This window comes from Copadichromis virginalis, linkage group LG19 (assembly GCF_057382275.1).
Source record: "Copadichromis virginalis isolate Kocher_CV1m ecotype Utaka linkage group LG19, C_Virginalis_male_GT1.1, whole genome shotgun sequence".
Taxonomy (NCBI): domain Eukaryota; kingdom Metazoa; phylum Chordata; class Actinopteri; order Cichliformes; family Cichlidae; genus Copadichromis; species Copadichromis virginalis.
In genome coordinates, this window is record NC_140636.1 from 27,661,236 (window position 1) to 27,674,190 (window position 12,955).

At 38.3% G+C, this 12,955-nt stretch overlaps 2 protein-coding genes across 3 annotated transcripts in view; one reads left to right on the forward strand and one right to left on the reverse strand.

Annotated features, from left to right (window-relative positions):
• LOC146686327 (uncharacterized) overlaps window positions 1-12,955 on the reverse strand; it is a 30,688-nt gene that overhangs the window by 11,863 nt on the left and 5,870 nt on the right. For both annotated transcript variants that reach the window (XM_085440855.1, XM_085440854.1), the window contains exons 14-18: window positions 12,537-12,644; window positions 9,394-12,444; window positions 6,053-6,112; window positions 5,776-5,928; window positions 209-5,596 (exon numbers count right to left, since the gene is read on the reverse strand). In XM_085440855.1, coding sequence (XP_085296981.1) covers window positions 209-5,596; window positions 5,776-5,928; window positions 6,053-6,112; window positions 9,394-12,444; window positions 12,537-12,644 — 8,760 coding nt within the window. The remainder of the gene's footprint in view (window positions 1-208; window positions 5,597-5,775; window positions 5,929-6,052; window positions 6,113-9,393; window positions 12,445-12,536; window positions 12,645-12,955) is intronic.
• Window positions 6,633-8,775, forward strand: LOC146686328 (E3 SUMO-protein ligase ZBED1-like). The gene is made up of 2 exons (XM_085440856.1): window positions 6,633-7,741; window positions 7,906-8,775. The coding sequence occupies exons 1-2, from the start codon at window positions 6,678-6,680 to the stop codon at window positions 8,576-8,578; spliced, it is 1,737 nt and encodes a 578-aa protein (XP_085296982.1). The 5' UTR covers window positions 6,633-6,677; the 3' UTR covers window positions 8,579-8,775.

Genomic DNA, 12,955 nt, shown 5'->3' on the forward strand with positions numbered 1-12,955 from the left:
ATTCATCCAAAAGAACAAACAACGTTTTAAAGATATTTACTGTAATGAGTCAAATGAGTTTTTTCTTTTTCTTCGATAGAGACATGATATCCTTAATATCCTCTTTCTCACTGTTCAAATCTTTTGTTTCTGAGGGGCAGCCAATCAGAGGAAATAGTGTTGTGGATCTTTACATTATGAAAATAAAACCTCTGTACTGTACATGTACCTGTCTTTGTGATTCTTTTTTTCACAGGTTCTTTGTCTTCTTTGGGAGTCTTGATTTCTTTCTCCTCTTTGGAAGGCTTTTTAACTTTTTCTATTTTGTGAATCTCCTCTTTCTTTTCTTTGGAAGGTTTCTTTTCGACAGGTTCTTTGGGGAGCTTCTTCAGTTCTCTTTCTTCTTTGATAGGCTTCTTTGGTTCTTTTTCATCCTCTCTAGAAGGTTTTGTTGGTTCTTTAACTACTTGTTTTTCCTTTGCTGACTCCTTTGGTACTGCCCTTTCTTTAGAAGGTCTCTCTTTCTTTATGTCCTCTTTCACCTCTTTAGAAATTTCTGCTGTTGGTTTCTTCTCTTTGATGATCTTTTCTGGCTCTTCTGAAATCTTCTTTACTTGCTCAGCATCTTTGGGTGGTTTTTCTTGATCTTTTGTTTCTTTCAAAGGCTTTCTTGATTCCTTTTCTTTCCTTGGATGAAGTATTTCTCCCCTTGCTTCCTTGGATGGAACCTCATCTTTAGATTGTTCCTTAACTTCTTTTTCCTTTTGTTCTCTTATAGGTTTAATTTCTTTCTCCTCCATGGATGGTTTTATTTCTTCTTTGTCATCCTTTGAGGGTTTTTTCACTTCTTTCTTTTCCTTTGGAGGTTTTGTTACTTCTTTTGGTTCTGTGGTCTTCACCTCCTTCTCTACTTTCTCAACCATCTCTTCCTTAGATGTTTTTAAGACTGCCTTTTCTTTGTGTAATTTTTTCTCTGCTTTCTCATCTTTAAGGGATTTCTTTTGTTCTTTGAAATGTTTCTCTTCTCTTGGTTGTTTCTTCTCCGTCTCATCTTCGGAAGGTACTTCCTTAGATTTCTTAACTTCTTTCTCTTCTTTAAGAGTTTTTGTCTCTTCTTCTTTTAGCGGTGGTTCCTTTTCCTCTTTTTCTACTTTTGGAGGGTGGGTGACTTTTTTCTCCTCTATATGTGGTGTTTTAGCCTTAGAGGGTTTCTTCACTTCTTTCTCTTTTTTGGGAGGAACCTCTACTTTTTCTTCTTTAGGAGATTTCCCAATTTCTATCGCTTCTTTAGGAGGTTCCTTGTCCTCTTTGAATGGTTTCTTAATGTCTTTGGGCAGTCTCGTGACTCCTTTCTCAGGTAGTTTCTTCTCTTTTGAAGGATGGCTAATTTCTTTTTCTTCAATGGGTTTTATTAAAGGTTTCTTCTTTTCTTCTTCCTTAGGAGGTTTCTTCTCTTCCTTCTCTTTTTTAAGATGTTCTATCTCAGGTTTGTCTTCCTTAAGAGGTTTCTTCTCTTCCTTCTCTTTTCTGAGAGGTTTCTTCTCTTCCGTCTCTTTTCTGAGAGGTTTCTTCTCTTCCTTTTCTTCTTTGAGAGGTTTCTTCTCTTCCTTCTCTTTTCTGAGATGTTCCTTCTCAGGTTTCTCTTCTTTGAGAGGTTTCTTCTCTTCCTTTTCTTCTTTAAGATGTTTCTTCTCTTCCTTCTCTTTTCTGAGAGGTTTCTTCTCTTCCTTCTCTTTTCTGAGATGTTCCTTCTCAGGTTTCTCTTCTTTGAGAGGTTTCTTCTCTTCCTTTTCTTCTTTAAGATGTTTCTTCTCTTCCTTCTCTTTTCTGAGAGGTTTCTTCTCTTCCTTTTCTTCCTTAAGAGGTTTCTTCTCTTTCTTCTCTTTTTTAAGATGTTCCTTCTCAGGTTTCTCTTCTTTAAGAGGTTTCTTCTCTTCCTTCTCTTTTCTGAGAGGTTTCTTCTCAGGTTTCTCTTCCTTAAGAGGTTTCTTCTCTTCCTTCTCCCTTTTGAGAGGTTTCGTCTCGTCCTTTTCTTCTTTAAGATGTTTCTTCTCTTCCTTCTCTTTTCTGAGAGGTTTCTTCTCTTCCTTTTCTTCCTTAAGAGGTTTCTTCTCTTCCTTATCTTTTTTAAGATGTTCCTTCTCAGGTTTCTCTTCTTTGAGAGGTTTCTTCTCTTCCTTCTCTTTTCTGCGATGTTTCTTCTCTTCCTTCTCTTTCCTGAGAGGTTTCTTCTCTTCATTTTCTTCCTTAAGAGGTTTCTTCTCTTCCTTCTCTTTTTTAAGATGTTCCTTCTCAGGTTTCTCTTCTTTAAGAGGTTTCTTCTCTTCCTTTTCTTCTTTAAGAGGTCTCTTCTCTTCCTTCTCTTTTATGAGAGGTTTCTTCTCTTCCTTTTCTTCCTTAAGAGGTTTCTTCTCTTCCTTCTCTTTTTCAAGATGTTCCTTCTCAGGTTTCTCTTCTTTAAGAGGTTTCTTCTCTTCCTTCTCTTTTCTGAGAGGTGCCTTCTCGGGTTTCTCTTCCTTAAGAGGTTTCTTCTCTTCCTTCTCTTTTATGAGAGGTTTCTTCTCTTCCTTTTCTTCCTTGAGAGGTTTCTTCTCTTCCTTCTCTTTTCTGAGAGGTTCCTTCTCGGGTTTCTCTTCCTTAAGAGGTTTCTTCTCTTCCTTCTCTTTTCTGAGAGGTTCCTTCTCGGGTTTCTCTTCCTTAAGAGGTTTCTTCTCTTCCTTCTCTTTTCTGAGATGTTCCTTCTCAGGTTTCTCTTCCTTAAGAGGTTTCTTCTCTTCCTTCTCTTTTCTGAGATGTTCCTTCTCAGGTTTCTCTTCCTTAAGAGGTTTCTTCTCTTCCTTCTCTTTTTTGGGAGGTTTCTTCTCTTCCTTTTCTTCCTTAAGAAGTTTCTCCTCTTCCTTCTCTTTTATGAGAGGTTTCTTCTCTTCCTTTTCTTCCTTAAGAAGTTTCTCCTCTTCCTTCTCTTTCCTGAGAGGTTTCTTCTCTTCCTTTTTTTCCTTAAGAGGCTTCTTCTCTTCCTTCTCTTTTTTAAGATGTTCCTTCTCAAGTTTCTCTTCTTTAAGAGGTTTCTTCTCTTCCTTTTCTTCCTTAAGAGGTTTCTTCTCTTCCTTCTCTTTTCTGAGAGGTTTCTTCTCTTCCTTCTCTTTTTCAAGATGTTCCTTCTGAGGTTTCTCTTCTTTAAGAGGTTTCTTCTCTTCCTTCTCCTTTTTGAGATGTTCCTTCTCAGGTTTCTCTTCCTTGAGAGGTTTCTTCTCTTCCTTCTCTTTTCTGAGAGGTTCCTTCTCGGGTTTCTCTTCCTTAAGAGGTTTCTTCTCTTCCTTCTCTTTTCTGAGAGGTTCCTTCTCGGGTTTCTCTTCCTTAAGAGGTTTCTTCTCTTCCTTCTCTTTTCTGAGAGGTTCCTTCTCGGGTTTCTCTTCCTTAAGAGGTTTCTTCTCTTCCTTCTCTTTTCTGAGATGTTCCTTCTCAGGTTTCTCTTCCTTAAGAGGTTTCTTCTCTTCCTTCTCTTTTCTGAGATGTTCCTTCTCAGGTTTCTCTTCCTTAAGAAGTTTCTCCTCTTCCTTCTCTTTTTTGGGAGGTTTCTTCTCTTCCTTTTCTTCCTTAAGAAGTTTCTCCTCTTCCTTCTCTTTTATGAGAGGTTTCTTCTCTTCCTTTTCTTCCTTAAGAGGCTTCTTCTCTTCCTTCTCTTTTTTAAGATGTTCCTTCTCAAGTTTCTCTTCTTTAAGAGGTTTCTTCTCTTCCTTTTCTTCCTTAAGAGGTTTCTTCTCTTCCTTCTCTTTTCTGAGAGGTTTCTTCTCTTCCTTCTCTTTTTCAAGATGTTCCTTCTCAGGTTTCTCTTCTTTAAGAGGTTTCTTCTCTTCCTTCTCTTTTCTGAGAGGTTCCTTCTCGGGTTTCTCTTCCTTAAGAGGTTTCTTCTCTTCCTTCTCTTTTCTGAGAGGTTCCTTCTCGGGTTTCTCTTCCTTAAGAGGTTTCTTCTCTTCCTTCTCTTTTCTGAGATGTTCCTTCTCAGGTTTCTCTTCCTTAAGAGGTTTCTCCTCTTCCTTCTCTTTTCTGAGATGTTCCTTCTCAGGTTTCTCTTCCTTAAGAGGTTTCTCCTCTTCCTTCTCTTTTCTGAGATGTTCCTTCTCAGGTTTCTCTTCCTTAAGAGGTTTCTTCTCTTCCTTTTCTTCTTTGAGAGGTTTCTCCTCTTTTTTGAGAGGTTTGTCCTCTTTCTTCTCTTTTTTGAGAGGTTTCGTCTCGTCCTTTTCTTCCTTAAGATGTTTCTTCTCTTCTTTCTCTTTTCTGAGATGTTCCTTCTCAGGTTTCTCTTCTTTAAGAGGTTTCTTCTCTTCCTTCTCCCTTTTGAGAGGTTTCTTGTCTTCCTTTTCTTCTTTAAGAGGTTTCTTCTCTTCCTTCTCTTTTCTGAGATGTTCCTTCTCATGTTTCTCTTCCTTAAGATGTTTCTTATCTTCCTTTTCTCCTTCAAGAGGTTTCTTCTCTTCCTTCTCTTTTCTGAGATGTTCCTTCTCATGTTTCTCTTCCTTAAGAGGTTTCTTCTCTTCCTTTTCTTCCTTAAGAGGTTTCTTCTTTTCCTTCTCTTTTCTGAGATGTTCCTTCTCATGTTTCTCTTCCTTAAGAGGTTTCTTATCTTCCTTTTCTTCCTTAAGAGGTTTCTTCTCTTCCTTCTCTTTTTTGGGAGTTTTCTTCTCTTCCTTTTCTTCTTTGAGAGGTTTCTCCTCCTTTTTGAGAGGTTTGTCCTCTTTCTTCTCTTTTTTGAGAGGTTTCTTCTCTTCTTTTTCTTCCTTAAGAGGTTTCTTCTCTTCCTTCTCTTTTCTGAGATGTTCCTTCTCAGGTTTCTCTTCCTTAAGAGGTTTCTTCTCTTCCTTCTCCCTTTTGAGAGGTTTCTTCTCTTCCTTTTCTTCTTTAAGAGGTTTCTTCTCTTCCTTCTCTTTTTTGAGAGGTTTCTTCTTGTCCTTCTCTTTTCTGAGATGTTCCTTCTCAGGTTTCTCTTCTTTAAGAGGTTTCTCCTCTTTCTTCTCTTCTTTGACAGGTTTCTTAACTTTTTTCTCTTGTTTGGGAGATTTTTCCTCTTCTTTAATCCGTTTTCTCTCCTTCTCTTCTTTGGGAGATTTCTTCAAGTCTTTGTCTTGTTCAGGAAGTTTCTTAAGTTCTGTCTTTACTGTAGGTGGTTTCTTCTCATCTTTAGGATGTTGGGTTACTTCTGTCTCTATTTTTTCTAGTATTCTGATCTTTTTATCTTCTTTGGGTGATTTCTTGAGTTCCTTTATTTGTCTTATTGGTTCCTTTTCCTCTTTAACTTCTCTGGTAGCTTTAATTAATTCTTTCTCTTTTTTAGGTGTTTTCTTGATTTCCTTTTCTTCTTTTGGAGGTTTTTTGACTTGTTCCTCTTCTGTCGCTGGTTTCATTACCCTCTTCCTTTCTTTGGAAATCTTCTTGAGATCTGTTTCCTTCTTAGGTGGTTTTGTTGCTTTGACCTCTGCGTGAATTGGTTTTTTCGCCTCGTCCTTTCCTTTGGGAGGTTCTTTCACTTCCCTCTCATCTTTAGGTTTGACATCTTTTTTCTTTTCTTTGGGCAGTTCTTTTACATCTTTTCTGAGCAGCTTCTTTACTGGCTCTTCTTCTAAAAGCAACAATTTAGGTGTCAGTTTAATATATTCTGTAGGGAATATCATTTGTGTGGAGAAGTTACTGGTATACATTTGTACTGGTTGTATATATTTTGTATTTATTTTTCATATTTTGTAAGTCTATTTATACTTCTGAACAGTATTTTGTAATTTCAAAATATAACGTTATTACCTTTGGGCTTCTTTTCTTTCAGTTTAAGAGGTTTTGTGTCAACTTCGGGCTTCTCCTTTAGTTTTACTTCTTTTGGTTTTATTGCTACTGTTTCAAACTCTTTGGCTTCCTTATCTTTTTTCTTCTCCATCACAGGGGCTGCAGCTTTGAGATCTGTAAGCAGCAATGCATCCTCACAAGATTATCCGTGGCAAATTGGCACAAATATTTACAATTTAATATTAGAAAAAAATAAGCTGAGAAAAATCAAAGACATGCACAGTTTCAAAAAATGTACCTTTAATAATGCCATCTTTAACTTCTTCTATTGCATGTCTTTCCTTTGCTTCTTTCAGAACTAAAGTATATTAGATATACAGAAATACAGCATACAGAAATATTCAAAAATATTCAGCATACAATAATTAATTTCTGGACTTGTAATACAGTTAACATGACAAATAATCATGCTTGCAAAAGCACTAGAAGCATCACAGTGTTAAAAAAAACTATGATTACAAACACGCCACAATATCGTCGTCATACTGTTAAAAGTAATCAGCCTGATGTTTTGGAAATGTACAACTTTATCACTGTGTGTCTGCCTGAAAATTGATTGGGCACACAAAATACTTCTATGGGATCTTAATGAAACCCACTCTAGGACATATGCTCATATACAGAAGATTACCTGTACATATTAGTGCTGTCAAAATTAACGAGTTAATTTTTTGAGATTAATGTGAAATGTTTAACGCGTTAAAAAAAATAATAACGCAGTTTCCCCCTGTAATACAAGACCTTTTAACTCATCGGCAGCTCTGAAGGAGGGGGCAGCATTGTGCTATTCTGGCGTTTTGCCTGCCGGAAATAATTAGACGAAGAAGAAGTGTTACCACGCTATTATAAGCAAACACGCAACAATGGATAAGGACGGGCTTTTGGGGGGGAAGTTTTACTTTAAGAAGTTGCCTAACGGCTTGTTGGACAAAACGAAAGTAACGTGCACAATTTGCAAAGCTGAATTCAGGTACCACAGAAGCAATTCGTCTCTGTGCTATCACCTGAGAGCAAAACACCCAGAATCCACCTCTACGGGATCTTGCCAATCTACGCCTCAGGATTATGGTGCTCGTGGACGGATAACAAAACATGTGAGTGAAAAGCTAACCAATTCTTTGGTTGTTTGGATAGCTAAAAACTGCCGACCAGTTAGCATAGTAGAAGATGATGGACTGAGAGAAGTCATTCGCGTTGCATCAGGAGACGTGCGTTATAATCTTCCCTCGAGAGGAACCATCGTGTCGAGACTGCACACTTTGTATGAGGACCAGAGGGATCAGCGGTCCAGCAAGCTTGTGCAAGTAAGGAATGTCGCTCTCACAGGAGATCGCTGGACTTCGGTGAACAACGATAACTACTCTGGCGTCACGGCGCATTTTATTGATAACGACTGGACACTACAATCGTTTGCACTAACAGTGAGTAAAACTGAAGAGCGACAGTGTGCTGAGGCGTGTGCTGACCATTTTCTGAGTGTTGCAAATGAATGGAAAATTAAGGACAAGTTAACCACGTTTGGCACCGACAGTGCTCGTAACATGGTTGCAGCCGCCAGACTACTTCCATTTGAACACATGCCCTGCACGGCCCACATTCTGCAAAGAACGATCACAGTTTCTCTTAACGACAGTGAATTTGAAAGGGTTCTGGCCAAATGTCGCAAGGTTGTTGGACATTTTAAGCAGAGTCCAACGAACGCTCAGGAATTAAAGGAACAGCAAGTTGCACATGGACAAAAAACAGAACCACTTGTTCGGGACGTTCCAACAAGATGGAATTCCACCCTAGAGATGATCAAGCGGATCCAGAGAAACAAATCTGTGCTGACCACCATCCTGGCTCAGCAAAACAGCATGGTGACTATGTTGACCGACCAGGAGTTTGACATACTGCAAAAGCTGGAGGAACTACTTGAACCTTGCAGGTAAATCATTTTGTTTATCATGTGTGTGTGGGCGTCTACCTTTGTGTTCTGTGTTCTAGCTCCGTCTTCAGGTATGTTCTCCCCCTCCACCTCTGTGAGTTTGTCTCTGTGTGATTAATATAAAAATATAGGCTTGTTTACAACTTTTGTTCTTTCTATTGCAGATATGTGACCGAACTGCTGGGGGGGAAGCAGTATGTCTCCTGCTCCGTGGTGTTGCCAGCCTTGTGTTATTTGTTCAGGGTTATGGAGCTCTCAGATGATGACCCAGTCTACGTTTTGAGGTTTAAGAAGGTTTTTACCACAGACCTAGCTCAGCGGAGGGACAGCATCAATCTGACATGGCTGAAGATCGCTACTGCCCTTGATCCCAGGTTTAAAGACCTTAAGTGTGTTTCCAAAGATGAAAGAAGAGAGGTGTGGGCTTCATTACATGACCTTGTGATGGCAGAGACGCATGCACACCAACCATCTGCTCAGACAACAGAGGAACCATCACCAAAAAAGAGAAAGATCGCCATCTGCTTGCTGGGTTCTTCAGATTCAGATTCAGAGGAAGAGGAAGACTCTATAGATCGCTGTCTGGATCGGTACAAAGCAGAGCCCAAAATAGACATAGAGGAGTGTCCACTACAGTGGTGGTTAAAGAGAGAAGGAGCACATGCCAGGCTGGCACCTATTGCATGCAAATACCTGTCAACCCCTGCAACCACAGTGCCTTGTGAGAGATTATTCTCACTCTCAGGTCACATCATTCAAAAGAGGAGTGCTTCTTTGTCTTCAGATGATGTCAACAAAATAGTCTGCCTCAATAACTGGCTGAGTGTAAAGGACTAAGCCAAATTGCTGCTTTGGAGAGAATAATGTTCACCACTCTGGGTTTTCAGCTGTCTTTTTGTGTTTTAAATATTGACTTTTGTGCACCCTTTTGAAATTCAGCATTAAAGTGTTACATTTTGTTATTTATATTTCTATTGTTAGGAGAGAATCTGTGTTAGATTGACAATGACTATTAAAAATCTCTTTGAATTTAAGCATACATTCTTTGTGTTTATTCTGCATTTACTTCATTATGTTACTTATATTGGCTTAAATATCTGTTACAAGCTTAAATATAAAGTTGAACAAATGTAATTGCAGGCAGGGTATTTTTCAAATAATTGCAGACAAATTACAAATTTGTGCCAAATACTTTTTTTTTTTTTTTATATATATATGGTATGTAACATTGGGTATGTTTATGGTGTATTTTTAAATATCTATTATTACCATATCTTCATTAGTAATACTACTAATAGTGATTTTCTAAGACAATTATAAAAAGAAAAATACGTGGCATAAAATACTCTTCCAATACTTGATGTTTCAAAAAGTTAGAAAAAACATTCACACATTTTTAGCCCAAAGAAGAAAAACTGTGACATAAAATATTAAACATTAAAAATTAAAAAAAAGTTAAATGAATCATTCAGCACATTACATGTTAGGTCTGAATAACTTTAGTCCTGTCATTACCAACTATTCAAAGAGCATGTAAATTAACACTGCCATTCCACATAAAACACAACATTACTTAATACATGCATCATGTATTTTCATAGCCTCATAATGAAAAACATGATGACAAATATGTGAGGGGAAGAGTTTAGTACCTTTTTCATATTTGTTGTGGCCTTCTGCTTTGTGAGACAATTTGAGTCCTCCAAATCTCTCAAGGGTAACATCGGCCTTCCTCTTTCGTTTAGGTTCAGTCTTTCTGCTTTCGCTGTTGTTGTTATTTTCATCATGATCATCAAGGATGTTGGAGTATTTATCCTCCTCGTAAACAGGAAAAAAAGTTTCTTTCTCTTCCTCCTCACCATCAGCAGATTCAGGTACAGCGCTGTCATTACTGATTTTCTCAGATAACAGTATTTTAAGGTGTGTCATTGATGGCTCTTCAGTGTTGGTCTCTTCCTGTTCTACTACAATAGGTTCTTCTGGCCCCTTCTCCCCACTATCCTCATATTCTACTACGTCTTCATTTTTCTCCTCCTCTTCCTCCTCCTCCTCGTCTCTGATTTTAGTCTCTTCTTGATCTTCAAAAATGTATTCAGTTTTAATTTCCTCTGCCTCCGTCTCAGCTTCTACCAAAATACTGGGAAGCTCACTATCTTCCTCTTCATATCCTGCCAAAATATCACGAGTCTTGGATTCCTCTTCCTCATGTTCTACCAAATCATCCTCAGTTTTGGCTTCTTCTTCCTCTTCCTCATATTCTACCAAATAATCTTCAGTTTTGGCTTCATCCTCTTCCTCATGTTCTACCAAATCATCCTCAGTTTTGGCTTCTTCTTCTTCTTCCTCATATTCTACCAAATAATCTTCAGTTTTGGCTTCTTCCTCTTCCTCATGTTCTACCAAATAATCTTCAGTTTTGGCTTCTTCCTCTTCCTCATGTTCTACCAAATCATCTTCAGTTTTGGCTTCTTCCTCTTCCTCATGTTCTACCAAATAATCTCCAGTTTTGGCTTCTTCCTCTTCCTCATATTCTACCAAATAATCTTCAGTTTTGGCTTCTTCCTCTTCCTCATGTTCTACCAAATCATCTTCAGTTTTGGCTTCTTCCTCTTCCTCATGTTCTACCAAATCATCTTCAGTTTTGGCTTCTTCTTCCTCCTCCTCATGCTCTATTAAATAATCTCCAGTTTTGGCTTCTTCTTCCTCCTCATGTTCTACCAAATCATCTTCAGTTTTGGCTTCCTCTTCCTCATCATGCCCTATTAAATAATCTCCAGTTTTGGCTTCTTCTTCCTCCTCCTCATGCTCTATTAAATAATCTCCAGTTTTGGCTTCTTCTTCCTCCTCATGTTCTACCAAATAATCTTCAGTTTTGGGTTCTTCTTCCTCTTCCTCATGTTCTACCAAATCATCTTCAGTTTTGGCTTCTTCCTCTTCCTCATGTTCTACCAAATCATCTTCAGTTTTGGCTTCTTCTTCCTCCTCCTCATGCTCTATTAAATAATCTCCAGTTTTGGCTTCTTCTTCTTCCTCCTCATGTTCTACCAAATCATCTTCAGTTTTGGCTTCTTCTTCCTCCTCCTCATGCTCTATTAAATAATCTCCAGTTTTGGCTTCTTCTTCTTCCTCCTCATGTTCTACCAAATCATCTTCAGTTTTGGCTTCCTCTTCCTCCTCATGCTCTATTAAATAATCTCCAGTTTTGGCTTCCTCTTCTTCCTCCTCATGTTCTACCAAATAATCTTCAGTTTTGGCTTCTTCTTCCTCCTCATGCTCTATTAAATAATCTCCAGTTTTGGCTTCTTCTTCTTCCTCCTCATGTTCTACCAAATCATCTTCAGTTTTGGCTTCCTCTTCCTCCTCCTCATGCTCTATTAAATAATCTCCAGTTTTGGCTTCTTCTTCTTCCTCCTCATGTTCTACCAAATCATCTTCAGTTTTGGCTTCTTCTTCCTCCTCCTCCTCATGCTCTATTAAATAATCTCCAGTTTTGGCTTCTTCTTCTTCCTCCTCATGTTCTACCAAATCATCTTCAGTTTTGGCTTCTTCTTCCTCCTCCTCATGCTCTATTAAATAATCTCCAGTTTTGGCTTCTTCTTCTTCCTCCTCATGTTCTACCAAATCATCTTCAGTTTTGGCTTCTTCTTCCTCCTCCTCATGCTCTATTAAATAATCTCCAGTTTTGGCTTCTTCTTCTTCCTCCTCATGTTCTACCAAATCATCTTCAGTTTTGGCTTCCTCTTCCTCCTCATGCTCTATTAAATAATCTCCAGTTTTGGCTTCCTCTTCTTCCTCCTCATGTTCTACCAAATAATCTTCAGTTTTGGCTTCTTCTTCCTCCTCATGCTCTATTAAATAATCTCCAGTTTTGGCTTCTTCTTCTTCCTCCTCATGTTCTACCAAATCATCTTCAGTTTTGGCTTCCTCTTCCTCCTCCTCATGCTCTATTAAATAATCTCCAGTTTTGGCTTCTTCTTCCTCCTCATGTTCTACCAAATCATCTTCAGTTTTGGCTTCTTCTTCCTCCTCCTCATGCTCTATTAAATAATCTCCAGTTTTGGCTTCTTCTTCTTCCTCCTCATGTTCTACCAAATAATCTTCAGTTTTGGCTTCCTCTTCTTCCTCATGCTCTATTAAATAATCCTCAGTTTTGGCTTCCTCTTCTTCCTCCTCATGTTTTGCCAAATAATCTTCAGTTTTGGCTTCCTCTTCTTCCTCCTCATGTTTTGCCAAATCATCTTCAGTTTTGGCCTCTTCTTCTACCTCCTCATGTTCTACTGAAGCATCGTCAGTTCTGGCCTGGTCAAAAATGTCTTCAGTTTTTGTTTTCTCATGTTTATCCACAATAGTTTCTTCAGTTTTGCTCTCCTCATCATCTTCTACCAAAATGTCTTTGGTTTTTGTCTCCTGCACCTCTTCATCTTCTACCACCCCTTTGTGCTGTATCACTTCATCATTTACAATTATCGCAAATTCATCTGTCTTTGTGTCTCTCTTTTCTTGGTCTTCACCTCTACCATCACCTCCTCCTTCTATCACCTCTTTATTCTCTTTTTCTTTTATTAATTGTTCTGCATTATCCTTTATTTGAACTTCGTCATCATCACCCTCTCCAATTTCCTCTTCCTCCTCCTTGGTGTCATCATCAAGCTTTTCCTCCTCCTTCAGTGATGGTCTCAGTTCTGGTTCTTCAGTGTGTCTTGCTAGTGATGTGATAGCAATAAATTTAGTGTCTGTTTTTAACTTAATTAATGTGACTTTAAAAAAAAGAAAGAAACAAAAATCATGTGAATACCATCATCTTCCTCTGTCACATCTGCTTCAGTGGGTGCCATCTCGGAGTCTTCTTTTATCTCTGCAGCAGGAGCAGCTTCATCTTTGGCAGCACGCATGATCTCTGTAACTGTATTACGAACCTTATCATCCCTCTTATGTGATCTTCATTTCTTTATAGGGTGATTTTAATGGTGCAAAATCATAGCAACATTACAGCATGAATACACCACAGATTGCAGTTAGTGGATTTTTAAAATTGCTTCATAAATTGAAGCAGGAATTATTTTATATCTCGTTTCTTTTCTATTTAGCTTCTTTTAAAGTGTTTTTTAAATGCCTTGTAACTTCCTGAAGTAGCTGGTACAAACTGCAGCTGAGCTATATGTTTAGCCACTCATTACAGCAGAGTACTTGATCAAATTAGGCTACAGTGCCGTG

Bases quoted from the DNA above. Each gene is read 5' to 3' on its own strand.
- LOC146686328 (XM_085440856.1), top strand. From the start codon at position 6,678: ATGGATAAGGACGGGCTTTTGGGGGGGAAGTTTTACTTTAAGAAGTTG. The intron at 7,742-7,905 runs GTAAATCATTTT...TTTCTATTGCAG, and splicing joins GAACTACTTGAACCTTGCAG to ATATGTGACCGAACTGCTGG.